This window comes from Perca flavescens, chromosome 9 (genome assembly GCF_004354835.1).
Source record: "Perca flavescens isolate YP-PL-M2 chromosome 9, PFLA_1.0, whole genome shotgun sequence".
NCBI classification, from domain to species: Eukaryota; Metazoa; Chordata; class Actinopteri; order Perciformes; family Percidae; genus Perca; species Perca flavescens.
Window position 1 is genome coordinate 14,500,715 of NC_041339.1, and position 15,839 is coordinate 14,516,553.

At 42.4% G+C, this 15,839-nt stretch overlaps 1 protein-coding gene across 1 annotated transcript in view; it reads right to left on the bottom strand.

Annotated features, from left to right (window-relative positions):
• Window positions 1-4,951: 4,951 nt before the first annotated feature.
• Window positions 4,952-15,839, bottom strand: part of atp8b3 (ATPase phospholipid transporting 8B3) — a 54,845-nt gene continuing 43,957 nt past the window's right edge. Inside the window, exons 12-31 of the mRNA XM_028588490.1 lie at window positions 15,517-15,608; window positions 15,279-15,437; window positions 14,194-14,282; window positions 13,916-14,109; window positions 13,558-13,766; window positions 12,830-12,861; window positions 12,432-12,588; window positions 11,863-12,051; window positions 11,598-11,710; window positions 10,433-10,600; window positions 10,052-10,163; window positions 9,863-9,938; window positions 9,665-9,788; window positions 8,746-8,932; window positions 8,393-8,616; window positions 8,183-8,266; window positions 7,828-8,052; window positions 7,154-7,292; window positions 6,764-6,894; window positions 4,952-5,300 (exon numbers count right to left, since the gene is read on the bottom strand). Of these exons, the coding sequence (XP_028444291.1) occupies window positions 5,052-5,300; window positions 6,764-6,894; window positions 7,154-7,292; window positions 7,828-8,052; window positions 8,183-8,266; window positions 8,393-8,616; window positions 8,746-8,932; window positions 9,665-9,788; window positions 9,863-9,938; window positions 10,052-10,163; window positions 10,433-10,600; window positions 11,598-11,710; window positions 11,863-12,051; window positions 12,432-12,588; window positions 12,830-12,861; window positions 13,558-13,766; window positions 13,916-14,109; window positions 14,194-14,282; window positions 15,279-15,437; window positions 15,517-15,608 (2,953 nt within the window). The 3' untranslated portion in view covers window positions 4,952-5,051. The remainder of the gene's footprint in view (window positions 5,301-6,763; window positions 6,895-7,153; window positions 7,293-7,827; window positions 8,053-8,182; window positions 8,267-8,392; window positions 8,617-8,745; window positions 8,933-9,664; window positions 9,789-9,862; window positions 9,939-10,051; window positions 10,164-10,432; window positions 10,601-11,597; window positions 11,711-11,862; window positions 12,052-12,431; window positions 12,589-12,829; window positions 12,862-13,557; window positions 13,767-13,915; window positions 14,110-14,193; window positions 14,283-15,278; window positions 15,438-15,516; window positions 15,609-15,839) is intronic.

A 15,839-nucleotide genomic window follows, 5' to 3' on the forward strand; every position in this document is an offset into this window, starting at 1 on the left:
AAAAGAATCAGATTTTAAGGCATACAATAACCAAACCTCAAATGACAAAGATACCACACATACAGTATGTGTTTCAAATACAAAAGAAAATGTCTCCAACACATAACTGGACACATTTTTGAAGCAGAAGAAAAAAATCTCTCATTCTATCTTTGGTTCTCTACCTCCTCTGTCCCTCTAACCCCCCTCTCTTTCTCTCTTCCTCTCTATATTGATGCGGGTATTTAATTAGTACCATAGACACAAAGTTTCTATTTCTTGTTACTATTGTGCTCTGTTGTGCATAAGTAAGGCACCTTGTTGATAAATCAAAAACAAAAAAGGACCGAGGATCGAGGCCAATAAAGGACTTTTTTTTTTTTTTTTTTTTTTTTCTATGTGAATATAGACTCGGAAGAGACATTTACCGTGACAAAGAAGAAAAAGAAAAACAGGGAGCTGCTGAAGAGAAGAATAAATGATGGACGCTCTCTCTCTTTTGGCATTTTAATGTCAGAACTGTGGTACCCTCAGCCCCCTTTACGCTGAGCCCAAAGACTGGGGTAAAATGGAGGGGGACAAAACAAGACCTCCAAATGTCCTGGCTGATTAATTGTGTTTTATTAGAGGGCGGGTGGGGGTGATGCTCGGGACTCAATTGTTATCTGTATGGTCTTAAGATGCAACTGTAGCATTTCTAACAATGTAGTCAGATTAGCGGTGCAGATTAGATAAGAGATGGTGATTGTAGAGGAGCTGATTGAGAGGTACTGACTAACTTCACGTTGCTGTAAGCAGTGAGTTTACGTCGCCAAAGGATGATGAGCTAAAATCGATTTGTGGTATACAGTTCAGTGAGCATAGGTAAATAGCTAGATTCAGCTCTAGATGTTAGGCTGACAAAATGACATTTGTTTGTAGTGAGAACCAATGTGGCTACCTCACTAAACTGAGTGGTTTGTGAAACCGCCACTAATACCAAAGATACTGCAGCCTACCGGTCCCAAACTGCCTAGGGGGACACAAACCAAAAAACAAAACAACAACAACAAAAAAGCCCCCCCTCTTTACTCAAAACTGTCAGACACACGGATATCTCACACACACAAACAGTGCAGTCAGACTGCATCGGGCCACATAGGAGGAGGTGGCTGCCTTGCAGATAGAGTTGAGTGCCTTTTCCCTTCAACCACGGGTGGGACTGCACTGGAGACACACACACACACACACACACACACACAAACACACACACACATAGCTGCACATCCATTTACAAACATGCACTCACATTCAAGACAACACACCCATAATTGGATGGACAGAAAGGGGGTGGGGGGCAGAAGAGAGGGACACAGAGTGGGGGCTGTGTCAGCATTTTCTCGCATATTGACTTTCCATCTTGATACTCTAGAATACAAGCACTTTATCATGTAGAAAGTCTATAAAACATTTTCTATACACTATTTATTTGCAACAAAATTATATGTTACTCCTTAATCTGTCAGTCTTTGTTACTGTATCGTTGATCTTCTAGTAGCTCACAGCCTTTATGTTTTTATTTCTTTCTGTGCCCGGTGTGCTTAGACTCTCGGCCACTTTACCTCTCTCGCATCAGAGATATTTTTGTGTAACAGAGAAAGAGGGGGGTGCAATGGCAGAGGTCTCTAAGCGCTCGCAGGGCTGTAGTTGTAAAATCTTGCCACTTGTTGTCTCTCTATCTCTCCACTGCGTGCAAGCACAGAGGCTGCACTAGAAAAGTGTGGAAGGCTCACTGACAGTTTATAGACAAATTCTCTCCTCCCTCCACCTTGTCTGTCCAGTCGACCTCTCCCCCTGGCTAGTGCTAAGACCCGGTAGGCGTGTGTTGACAATTAATTCTGAAATACCTCAAAAACCTTTCATGTAAACTTTATGTAATTTAGACTGAAAATAATACTGCTAATGATAATAATGATTATGAAACTATGATACTATGATAGTTAGTTTTGGAACTTGTGACTTGAAGCTTTATACTGTTAAATTCCTTTTATTTGTTTGCTCATTTTTCTCGTACGTTCTCTCGTTTGTTTTTGCTACGGCATGTACTTACTGTTTTCATAAAGGAAAAGACATTGTGAATGTTTCTGTGAAGGGTTACATGAGAAAAGAAGAGACAGAAGAGATGGCTGGAATAGAGAGAGAGGGGCAAGAGCTACTCACTTCAGATGTTTAGTTCAAAGCTCTGTCCAAGGCGGGTAACGTTTAAAGGAAAATAACAACAAAAAGAAAGGAATGACAAGAACATGATTTGGGCTGAATTCTTAACCAAAAATTTGATGTTAAACCAAAGGAGTTATAACCTTTTACCCATTGTGAGCTTTCTTCTGCCTTTAAGTTGTCTTTTCTCTGAAAAAACAAAAAAAAAACAACAATTTCACAGTTACTTTTGAAAGTTCCTGGTTGTGTTCAAGTGCTCCTGATGTTCTTAGAATATTAAAAACCAGCACCTCCTATTGAAAAGAAGGTGCGTTTTTTTCTTTTGTGCATGGATATTGTATAACTGTATAGAAACCAACAGGAATGACCTGTGATTTTGTGGGGAGAGGAGGAGGATGGAAAGACTTGGGAGTGGGGGGAGAAGGGGTGGGGGATATTTTGGTTATCAAAACAACAAAAAAGGGTGGGAGGATTTGGGTTTTAGGCATTGGAGGGGTCCTTGTTTTTAGAATTTCCGTCACTGTTGGATTCACTGGTTGTGTGCATGTGTTGTTGCAACCCTTCCCTTTCCCCCATGTTTCTTTGATGTATATAAATCCAGACAGTAGGGGGCAGTGTGTGCTGGGGGAGGTCAAACTCCTCTCCTCCCAATCAATAGCATTCAATCTTCATTCCTCAGCTTGTGGTCCTCACTCGGGTCCTGAAATGTGTGTCTTGCTTTTCCAAAGACGGGCTGTTTACTTGGAGTTAATCAGAGGGACACACACAGGCCCGAGCGGCCTTGAATATACCTGTATGTCTGTCTACATGCTTTTCTTCAATATGTGAATGTGTGTTCATTTGTACCTATGTGGAAGACAAAGTGTTTCTTTTTTATGTTCCTTTACTATGGGTTGCAATATTTGTCATGCGAAAATTTGAAAAACCATTTCTTATTGACTGACCAACCAACCGCAGTACCGTTTGGCAACTGATAATCCAACGCCGAAATGTCGTCAGCATTTACTGTCAAACAGCATATGTGTGTGTCATTTCACCGTGGGATCGAATGTTGCCAATGGGACTGATGTAGACACCCCCAGTCACACTGTGCTCTCCCTCTTCTGTTACCTGTTAATCAATCAGAACCAAGTGTCTTTGTGATGGTAGAAGACAATCAGTTTCAAAACAAGAAATAAAGGTAGAGAGAGGGCAGGCCAGTGGGGAGGAGGAAGGGGAGGACGGAAGAACAAAATCAAGGGAAAAGAGGCTCTCAGAATTGTGACGAGCTGTAGTGCCCGACTGCCAAACGACTACCCACCCCCCATCACCCCTCCACTCTCCAAAACATCCATCTTCCATCCCATCAGTGTTCAAGCTCGACATGATTCTCCAAAACAACACTCCAAACCAAAACTCATTTTAAATTCCTCCTCATGCCCTGTCACCTTACACCCTCCTGCACCCCCTACTGCCACAATGTAGTGCACTGTAGGAGTAGAGAACAAGAGCTTAGTGCAAAGACCATATTTCCCCATCACCTGCCACAATTTCTTGCTAATCTAATGATGATGTAACCAGCCGCGAGGAATAAAAATGGCTCCGGTTGGTGGCTTTTGCACAGAGAACTATGCAAACACCTGACCCCCCCAATCTTAATCGTTGCTGCTGGGTCAGAGTGTACAACCCCCCCCCTCCTCCCCTCAACATTACAACACTCCTGCTCACACTTTGACCTCCACAACCATTCCCCCCTTCTCCCCTGAGCCCAGAGTGGCTGGAGAATCCCCAGTCACTCAGTATACAGTAGAGAGTGGCTGGGGAGAGGAGAGCACTACAGCGCCCCATGTTTCACCCGACTGATGTCACACAGCTTTACATGAATGCCCCAAACTGCCATTGACATCAAAATGGAGTCCATGTTGATGTTTGCAAGCTGACCCTCCCCGCTCATGGCTCCATTGCTCTACAATGTTCGACTGTCTTTGTCCCCAGCGCCAAGGAAGGGCCACAATCAATGCAAAGACACTTACATTGTACTTACCTAAGTTTACAAAGTCGTCTGGAGACGGTGGCTTATATTGCACTCGGACAGACAGACACACAAACAGACACAGGCACATGCTGGAGAGGGTGAGTCTGCCTTTTGAGAGTGTTTGCGGAAACCAAAGATGAAATCAGAGGTATGACAATCTGGCTACCAAACCTAGAAGACAAGGTTCAGCTCTCTGGGCTGCTCTACGGGTCCTGTGATAAACCGGCCATGTGGACATTCCTCCTATTGCACTTAAAACACACACCTACGTACATACTGTATATACATGCATAAACATACCATGGTGTAAAATCCCACACACACTTCCACCCACACAGAAACAACGACGTCTGGTCAGAAAGCCTCTTTTCCCTCCTCCCACTGCAGAAGCCGGAGAGCCTGTGGAGGACTTTTAGTTTCACTCTTGTTGAGACTTTTGTGAAGGAAAAAAAATCTGAGTAATAACTGTTACAGAAAAATAAAAACTTAAAAGGATAATATGGGTAAAATTGCGTGTTTTGAAATAAATTAACAAATAAAAACAATTGTAAAACAAAGCGGTGGTGTCGATTTATTGCGTTTGGTTTGATCTTCAAAAGGAAATCCCCTGCGACCCCAGCAGATGGAAATTAGATTTTTACCACAACAGTCTGAAACAACAAAGACCAGAGATATTCATGTGGAGGTAAGTAGTCCATGTAAAGACAATAAACAAGATTTATAGTACACACTGTATTTTGTATATCATATGCTGTACTTTATTGTGTGAAAATGGTAGCAATACAAAAGATAAGTGCAGACTCTACTAAGAACTGCCCACAAAAACATGTTTTAGGTGCAAACACGCAAATCTTTTTTAATTCTATGTTGCAGTAACATTTGGTACACAGATATTGTCCTTCATGTGAATTTGGACTTGTGAGTCAGTGGAGTTTTTACTTTCAGTCACCTTCTCATCCACCGTCGGCACTGTGCTGCGGATGCAGGTCCCTGAAGTGATGAGGCGTCCAGGCCCGGCTCCCTGAGAGAGGGCGTAAGAGGAGCGGCGAAGGGACGTTCCCCTTCTCAACTTTGACCTCAGCTCCACTGGCTGAAGAGACGCACTGTGGACCTGTACATCACAGCCAGGTTAGCATTAGGTCAAGGTCAAGGTCAAGTTCATTTATAGAGCACATTTACAAGCAGTCACTCCTGCCCCAAAGTGCTGTACAGATACTAATACCAGTAACAGCATAAAAGCATACTAATTAGCCAAGAAGAAAAAGTAAAACCCATTAAAAACATAGTATCCCCGAAATAATAATAATAATAATAATAATTAAAACACATGAAAAACATGATTACAAACAATAGTAAACCATGTCACAGCTCAGCTTGTGTTAAAAGCCATTTCAAAGAGATGAGTTTTTAAAAGTGATTTAAATGACTCAATAGAGCTAGCTGCTTTAATATTGAGGGGGAGAGCATTCCAGAGCTTAGGACCTGCAACTGAAAAAGCTCTGTCCCCTCTGGTTTTCAGTCTGGATCTGGGACAGTCCAAAAGAAGCTGGTCATTTGACCTAAGTGCTCTGACTGAGGTATGTGAAATCAACATGTTCGCTAAATAGGAAGGTGCCAATCCTAGGGCTGGGCAATACATCGATATTATATCGATATCATGATATGAGACTAGATATAGTCTTAGATTTTGGATATCGTAATATCGTAAATGGCCTAAGTGTTGTCTTTTCCTGGCTTTAAAGGCTGCATTACAGTAAAGTGATGTCATTTTCTGTGTTACCAGACTGATCTAGCTGTTCTATTATTTTTTTTACCCAGACATTACTGAAGATTACATATCTTAAATGTCATTGTGAAGATATTTTGTTAAAGCACCAATTGTCAACCCTATAATATCGCCACAATATCGACATCGAGGTATTAGGACAAGAATATCGCGATATCTGATTTTCTCCATATCGCCCAGCCCTAGCCAATCCATTGAAAGATTTAAAAACAAATAATAAAATCTTAAAATGGATTCTGAGGGCGACAGGCAACCAGTGGAGAGACGATAGTACTGGGGTAATGTGGTCAAAGCGCTTTTTCCCTGTCAGCAGGCGTGCAGCTGCATTTTTGCTGCATTAGTGACCATTACAACCGTTTATGCTTTTATTTATAGTAATGAAACCTCCATAACTTGGTGAATGGGAAAGAAACTCACGCAGACAAGGCACAAAAGCTCAGCCTTCTTACAGCTCCAAAATAACATAAAATGGCAACCAAACTCAGTATCATACAAAGTTTTTCCTCAAGTCAATGTTTTTTTTTTTTAACATGCCAACAGCAGTGAGCACATGTTCCTGTCAGAACTCCGTAGGATGCACACAACTGGAGAATTATCACTGAGAAAAATATATTACGTTACTGAATGGAACTGTCTTCAATAGTTTGGGGAAAAGGGTGAAATGGATGTACAGGGGGCAAACCTGCTGTGTCGTCCCACCAGTAAATGGATAATGTTTTTATTAACATCCAGGTGACCTCAAAATGTTTGGATTTCCAGATTTTTCCATTTTGATACAGACGTCTCACCTTGTGTTTGTCATGCATGGTGAGGATGACATTGATAGCAAGGGCAGTCACTGAAGGCAGAACAGCCGTCCAGGTGGCGAGCAGAGCTGCGAGCCACACAAGTGGATCGATGAAGGCCCTTTCAGACACACCTGATGAAAAGCACACACAGATCAATCAAACATGATGACCGATCATTAGATCAACATTGGATAATCAGTAAAATGGACATTTCTTCTTGCGTGTTTGGCTGTATGTTTTTGTTGACAATTCTTTTGAAATTATTTGTCTCCGTGTGAATCAAGTCCAGCGGTTTCTGCATGTTAAAATGACCACAGCCGGAAGCAAAAACACTCAAGTGACAGAAACGGATAGAGTAGGCGCCCTGCGCCGATAAGAGCAGAAGTGTACCGATAAAGAAATAGTCGCTGGGTGATCTCTCAAACAGGCGGGTGCTTTGGGTGATCCTGCTACAGATGAAGAAAAACACCACAGAGACGCACACAAATGCTACATTGAACTTCGTCCAGTATCTGGTCAGTAGCATGATCTGAAAGAAGAACACAAATGCTGCAATCAGAGGAGAATGGTACATCTGGACATACAGCCTTCTGCCAACTGGCCTTCTGATTAGTTCATTAGCGCCCACAGCTGTATTTACTGTTCAGGTTACCAAATCATGCTGGGATGTTGAATTGCTTCACACTGTACACTTTGGTTGCTTATCATCCAATACCTCATAAATACAAATACATTTTCTTCTGAGTTCAATAACTAAGCAACTGATCATTCATAACAATATAATAATTTTAATTTGCGCAATAATTGTCCTCCTTCTTGGCTGGATCCAGCGGCAGTTTTAAAGTAGATTCCGTAATTTCTAAATTACGAAACACATTTTTCAATGTTACATTTTTTTCTGAATATGATAAAGTATAGAGTTACCAGAAAATATTACAGTTGTCTACAGATGTGTTCAACGTCACATTATGACATCCGTAGTTCAAGGGTTCATATTTTCAAAATTTTGTGTTCATTACAAGTTTCTGTGGTTCACTTGCATCTATGAAAAGTGCGATCCTGACCTCAACGGTGGCAGTGAAGGTGGCTGCCATGGCGACAGTGACTGCCATGGTCTGGAGGTCGTAGTCTGTGTTGTAATAGACTCCAAACGGGATGAAGAAGAGAACAAGCGATGAGTAGACAGCGTACAGGAGTGATAAGAACAGCATGAGAGGGCTGGAGAGCTCCTGTCTCGGTCCAGACTTGTACAGCTCTGGCCATTTCAGGCTGCTGTCTGCATTCACGTCCTACAACACAAACACACAGGATGAACTATTATGATTTAGAATGTAAATATGTCAAACAATATCAATAATATAATATCAAAAAAGGATTTTTTTAAATTCATAAAAACATCCATCTCTTCAACTGTGTCACCTGTTCAAAGAAGGCCACACACATAATCGGGGCCGCTGTGTAGAGGACAGTGTAGAGAGCGATGAACCATGTCTCATACAGAGACTGCAGGGGAGAAATAGATGGCGGAATAAATGCAGGATGTGTTTCCTCTCCATGTTTACCTTGAGTTCATTATGTGACTTTAAGTCTCATCTATGAGACTTTAAGTCTCATCTATGTATGTCTCACCTGAGCACTGAAGCCATTGAATAATCCAAACCATATGTGAACAAGAGCAAAGCTGCAGGTCTTAAACAGGAAGTAGCGCAAGAAGAGGGAAATGCGCCTGTAGGACCAGCGCCCATGGACCAGCAGCAGCCTCTGCAGGAATCTGAACTGGGACAATGCAAAGTCTGCCGTCTGCACTGCCTGACCACCCTCCACTCCTGCTAGTCCCACACCAACATGAGCCGCTGGTGTTGGTGGGGAACAGTAAGAAATGACACAGGGAGAGGAGGAACACAATGGTGAAACATGAAAGCAGAGAATTCTGATACAAACACACATTTTCTCGGTCAGCTTTTCATTTAAATCGGACTTACTCTTGATCATGTTTACGTCATTGGCACCGTCCCCGATGGACATGGTGACTGAGCTGGTGTGTTTCCTGACCAACGTGACAATGTCAGCCTTCTGTCCAGGCGTTACACGACAGCATAGCACAGACTGACACTGTTCCGCCAGGCTCATGAACCCGGCCCCCCATTCTGGTTTCTGGTCAAACTCTGCCTGGAGTACAACACCATCAAATAGCTCGGTTTAGGTTATATTTGTATAAAACAGCCCTACCGTTGCTTTTGGGTTTCAGATAGTCTCCGTTTACAGCTTTGACATCTCATAGAAGAAATCTAGTTTTAAGGCATTTTAGTTCTGCCAGTATATATTTTTTAAAGCTGCAATAATCAATATGTTTATAGTAACAATGGTTTGGATGACTCTGTGCAATATCCACAGACAATTAGCCACCCGACTCTGCAGTTCCCCTCTATGGAGTGTCTGAGCTCGTTGTTTTGGTTTCATATGGCGGACATTTTTCTCAGAAGTTGGTGGAGACAAAAAGCAGAGCTAAAAGGAGAGTTAATATTGGACTTACAATCATCAGGTAGGCACAAACTTGACTCAAACTGAATGCTAATGTGGCTCCCTATCAACTAGATGTCTAAATATGCAACTGTTTACTAACCAGTTTGCCATATCAACTAATGTCAGTGTTGTGTTTACAGCTGGCTTCCCCAAATCAAGTATTGCAGCTTTAAGGAAAAACTGATTCATGTCCTAAAATTTACACTTTATGACCAATACACATGTACAATGTAAACTGTGGCAGAGCCTTGCATATCCACTTTCCTGCCCCATTCTCTGACATAAACAACGCAGTGTTTGATGACACAGAGTCATGACGACATCTATTTGTCCATTTAAAAACTATACGAGCATCCCATTGATGTGTCCAGTGTTTACCAGCTCAGGTCCAGTTAGGACCACAGCAGTCTTTGCTTCAGCCGCCTGCTTGTCTACAGCCCACAGCGCTGTCTGTCTGGCCTTGACGAAACTGACCGCTGGGTCTGGGGACTGGAGTATCTGTCTGCAGGGGCAAACATACAAAGATCAATGAGCTGGTGTGAGTGTGTGTGTTTGTGTATTTTTATCATCACTTACCTTAGCTCCTGCCATTCCAGTAATCTGGTATCAGGATCCAGTAGCTTGCAAGAATATCCAATATTCACTGCAGTCTCTACAAGAATGAAGAAAGAGGGAGCACGAAAGACAGAAAGGAAAAGACAAACAGTGACATGTAGCTACAGCACAGCATTCAAAGTGGTGCTTCTGCTACAGTATGTCCAATACCTTTTTTGTCCCCAGTAAGGACCCATACTTTAAGCCCAGCCTGTTGAAGCAGAGCAATAGTCTCAGGAACGCCCTCTTGAAGCCGGTCCTCTATCGCTGTCACCCCTAAAAACTACAAAACAAGAAAGTTCAAATTAGTTTTTAGCATTCCTGATGGATATTGGATTTTTAACATGAAAAAGGGATGTAGCAAAGTCGTTCGGAAACAAGGATTCTGTTTTCTTAAAAAACAACTTTGTGCTCCACACACAAAAAAAAAACTATTTGGGAAAAAGGGCATTAATCACATGCTTGATTTAAAGACCTGTGTCAACAGATTTTACAACTTGAAATTGAGGACTGACAACAAACATGTAAAAATGACATTGTGGAAGTGCCCACCTGCAGCTCTCTCTCCATCTGATCATATAGCTTTTCCAGCAGTGTGTCACGGTCACAGGTCGCCATGGCAGCAGACTGGGCCAATGTTTTACTCCACTGCTCCCATGATGCCTCAGGGACAGATCGAACCGCAACACACAAAGTCCTCAGACAGGCCTGGGCAAATAACTGACAGAAGAGAAGTTAACACATTATCATAGGCTGCACATTATTTAAGGAGTGATCATTCAGGCACAATTGAAGAATTGACAAAGGAAACATGAGATTAACACTTTGGTCTTGGCAGATATGCCTCAACTATCTCAACAGGATGATCGCTGGCCTGATTCTTTCCCTAAAAACTCCATTGATCATTGATCAAGAACTTTTAACTACTCTGAGATGCTCAACACGGTGTGCACAAGCTTTGATAATCAGACAATTGATAACAATGATGGAAGATATTGTAAGTTGAGTACATACAGATAGGCAAGACAAAGGCTACATATTGTTTATTTGACTGATTACTATTAATGGAGCAAAACCTTTGTGGCACTAGGGATGGCAACGCTGGTCTGTCAGCCGGCCCATTAACAGCTATTGGATGAATTGCCATGACGTTTTGTTCAGACGTTCATGCCCAGAGGATTAATTCTATCGTCTTTGGTAATCCTCTCTCTAGCACCGTGAGGATGACATGTTGGGCTTTAAGTGAACAATCTTGACAACTATTGGATGGTTTGCCATTGAATTTGTTAGAAATATTTTACGGTGCACAGAGGCTGAATACCGATGAGTTTGGTGATACCCTGACTTTCATCTAGCAAATTTAATTTGAGTTTGGAGTGAAATGTCTTGATGGATTTTCTTGAAATGTAGCACAGCATTGTCCCCCTGAGGATGAATTCTAATAACTTTGATTCATGTGGCACCACCATCAGGAAAATGTGTCCAATTTGTCGGTTTCTAATGAAATACGTGGAAAACTAAAGACATTCCCATCAATCTCAACTGTTTGCGTTTTAAACAAACTAACAAAGGTTGGCATGCTAACACACTTAACTAAGATGGTGAACGTTTTGAAATTTTAAACTACTGAAATGGAATCTAAAACATACCAAGTGTCATATATATACTAGGCTCAATAACAGCACACACTTATGGTTCAGTAGAAACTCTACTTCACCTCCAGGGCTCTTTCAGTCCTTTCCTGATATGGACAGTCCTTCTGTAGTCTGTCCAGGATCACTATGTCGGCCCCTTTACAGTACAGCTTTAACCCACCCTCCGGCTCCCGCACTGAGAGAGAGAGAGAAAAAAACAAAAAACAGTATGGATAATTTATACAGAAAAGAAGTTGACATGGGATAACCTAGCATTTATACAATTATAAAAGAGAACAAGAGATTGTAAGATTTGTTGTTAGTTTCTATTTAGAGGGATACTCTCACCTAGTACAGACATGCGTCTTCTCTTGCTGGTAAAGTCCAGCAGCGCAAGCAGCTGATATTGGCGAATGACACCCAGCTCGGAGACAATAATAAAGTCTCTTGTCCTAGAGAGAAAGACCCAGCCCAGCTCCCTAGCCGCACCAACAAGAGCTTCCTCATCTGGGGACGCAGCTTGGTACACTGGAGCCTCTGGAGGAATGAAGTCAACACACAAGAGGGATGTAAACATGCCGTCTTTCCAGGAACTATTGTATCAGGTCAGACCAGTGACATAGGGGTTGGAAAACAACCAGGATATAAAAAGCATCATCCTTTCAAGTTTTGTCAACATGAGACAAATAGTGTCTCAATGTACATATACGGGTTATTTGACTTTTTTATTGTAGCACCCTCATCAGGTCAATCAGTGTAATACAAAACACAGTGGAAACATGAATCACACTGAGATTTCATGAACAAAATAAACCAGTGTGGTCTAAGCTTCAAGACTTTTCTCAGATAAGAGAGTGAGAACTGAACTACTTTGATCTGAATCCCCCAAAAAGTGGATACTTTCACACAAACACAACCTTCTTTCCACTCTGCCATGACGGTGTGACATAAAGACAGCGCTCTGAGGAACTGTCTGCTGAATGGACACTGCTGTCCTCTGAGCTTCTCCACCAGGCTCGGAGCCGACATGAACAGACCCCCGCGGGAGAACGGATTCCAGCTTAAGTCCATGGGCTGCACACGTACAGGGAAAAATGTTACTGTGCACTGACATTGTACAGTGTTGCAACTGTGGCTTACATGAATAGAGTGTCACGCTGATAGCAGCAGAAACGATTTAAAAACAGGCACATCGACAAGAAAAGATTTAGTATTAAGGAAGGTTAAATAATAGCTTTGAATTAGGTTGGTAATAGACAATGAAGAAAACTAACTACAGTTCAAAGATGTAGATTTGAGAATAGTTATATAGTACCTCGGTCTCCTCTGCCCTGACTGACGGATCACCTGTGAAAGTTGAGAAATTATTTTATTTAATGACTTGCAAAAAGCATTGGAACTGGAGATGAAGTACATGATTAGAATATTCACAAGACAAATAAAAAGAAGGAAAAAGAAAACAGACATGTGGTCTGAAGCTGGAAGTGGCTCAGACATATGACATATGGTTGATGTGATTCTGACAAGGTTTCAATGACATGTTTGTCTTCAGTGGGCAGAGCCGGTGTTAAATATTTAGTAGATGGCGCCTGGCCTTTTGGATATGAGCATGTTAATTGTCTCCTGTTGTCCCTCTCTTGAGGAAGTCGTTTATCGGTGTTTTTTGCCCCCAACGGTTCAGCAGGCCCTAGTTATGGTTAGGGTTAGGGTGCCTTGAAGGCAGCGGTCGCAGCGCTGCCTAGAGGAGCAGTTGGGGGCAAAAAACACCATCGAGCGAGGAAGTCATTGCCCCAGAGGGATCTTTGCTCCACTGTGAGCCAGGTTAAGTTGTTCAAAAGCCTGTGAGGGGCTGGAATTTGAATTTTGTGCTGGCCGTGCAGCGTGAAGTCAGATAAAGATATTTTGTTTTCTAACAAGTAGAAGTGCTAGCATTGGGTTGTTGTTTTCTTCTAAGAAGGACAATTAAAATATCATTAGATGTATGGATATAAATATAGATATTTATTAGATGGTTTCAGTTTTTTTTTTTTTTTTTTTTTTTACCATAGATCTCCCCAGCTATGCAGCACTGTCTGAAGAGCAGACGGTTCTGGGTTAGTGTCCCAGTTTTGTCACTTAACAGGTATCCCACTTGGCCGAGCTCCTCATTCAGTGAGGTATTTCTGGCTTGGGCCGGTCTGTCTGCCTGCTGCCAATACATCTCCATATCCCAGCCAATAAACAGGCTGTGGACCGTGTGGATCACCTCAAACCTATGGACACACAAAGACACACACACACACACACACACAGAGACACACACACACACACGCACACGTAAGACTGTATACAAACAAACACAGGTGTATTTCAACCATCCTGCCTACCATCAAATAAGTGCGGTACTGTAGATGAAACTTACGAGATGTAGAGAGCAATGGGCATGGCCGGGCTGAGTAGGATTATGTAGCTCCAGAAGACGAGAAACCCAGTGTAGACCGGATTGCCGTTAACCACCAGAGCATATGGAACCCCTGTATGGCTCATGACCCAACTCGAAAACAGGCCAGCGCCAATGGCATGGAGCAGAGCTGCCAGCAACACGGACAGGACGATCTAAGAGATCCAAAACGCACAAAGTTTGGAATAACACCACAAGTTGTCTCATGCTTGTCGTCCACTTGCCCTTTACCCACTCACCCCGATCACCACTTTGTTGAAAACTTTTTCCGTTTGAGTCCTCTTCACTCTCAGTTTCCCGCAGTTCCTCAGGATCTTGGTGTCTGCGCCTGGTACAGAGCAGACAACTATTAGATGCTATCGCTCCGGCGGCCTGGCCGAAGTGAGTTGGGAGACCATCCTGCAGCCAGAGGGTGAAAGTTCAAGCCCTCGTGTCAGTAAGCATCTGCTGATGTGCCCTTGAGCAAGATGCTGAATCCCTACCAGTTCCGGGGGTGTCTGACCGTGCTGCTGAGAGGTCAGTGGGAAGAGAGAATTTCCCTTGCAGGGATCAATAAAGTATCACATTATTTTACATCACTGTTTTCCAGTGATGTTGTCTCAATCTCTCAGACTGCTGAAAGACGTGGAGCTGCATGTGTAAAAATGACACTGAGAAGGTCTGCCATATCTTCAAACTGATTCCAACTTAGTCTTACAACAACAATATGTAAACCTTGATCATGCATTAAAGTAGTCTGTGTCAAATGTGTGTGAAGGTTAAGAGTTATAATCAGGCTGAACTGGGGGGGGTCACACCAGTAGACAGTCTGTGATGAATGGTATAAAACCCATCTCTGGAAGGATTTGATCTGCTTTACCAGAACTGAAAGGGTCATAGCAGCGAGATCCATGACACCTCTGCCTGGTCCAGTAATATCCGATCAATGATCACTTAAAAGACAGGAGGAGCCTGTAATCTGCCAGGCGTTAACAGACCCACATTTAAGACAGAGCTGCAAGAGTTAAGTACTGTCCATAATTAGTAGCATAATGTATTCCACATAATAAAATGTGTCATTGAAACAAGTGGAGGCCAAAGTAGAAGGTGAAATGAGGATAAGTGGCTTGGACACAAAAACTTTTTAGAATAGTTTTTATCTCTCTTATACACCTTTATGGGGCATTGTGTCATATATCAGGTCTTCTCTCCAATCTGCTTGCCATAGTGTAATTTTCAGACTCAACAAATCAGTTTGGCGGTGGCTAGTACTCATTTTATGAACAAAAACGTCCCCCTCACCAACATCCCATTTTCTAAACTGAATAAATTCTGCGACATGTACCAGTGTATATGGCCAAGCCGTAGGCGAACTCTGTGTTGCGTAGGACTGTTCCCCTCAGGAGGATGTGCTCGTTGTCCAGCAGAAGACACTCTCCTCTCCAGTGCAGCTGGCCTCTGAAGGTGTAAAGGCGATTGTTGGGCTCCTCACAGAGCACGACACCTGTAAAATAAAAGGTTGCTCTTACTTAGGATGAGTATGCAATTTGCATTTTTAATAAAAAACAAAAACAAACATTCACCATCAAAGGCAGCAAGCATCTCCTCTGAGGGCTGACAGGTCAGCTCATTGTGTGCAGCACTGGGCGCCTGCTTGAACTTGAGGTTAGTCTCTCTGTATGAAGAAACCACCACACTTTCAGGTTATATTAACACTAGACAGTTGATCCATTCATCAGAAATAATAATGAGAAGACAAGGCAGTATGCAGTTGGTACACATTATAGAGAATTATGCAATATTATTTTACGCAATTTTGAAAACTTTTAAAAATATAATCACAATTATCCAAACACCACACTCAATTTGCATAATTCCTAGATTGTTTGCAAAATGACACTTCAGT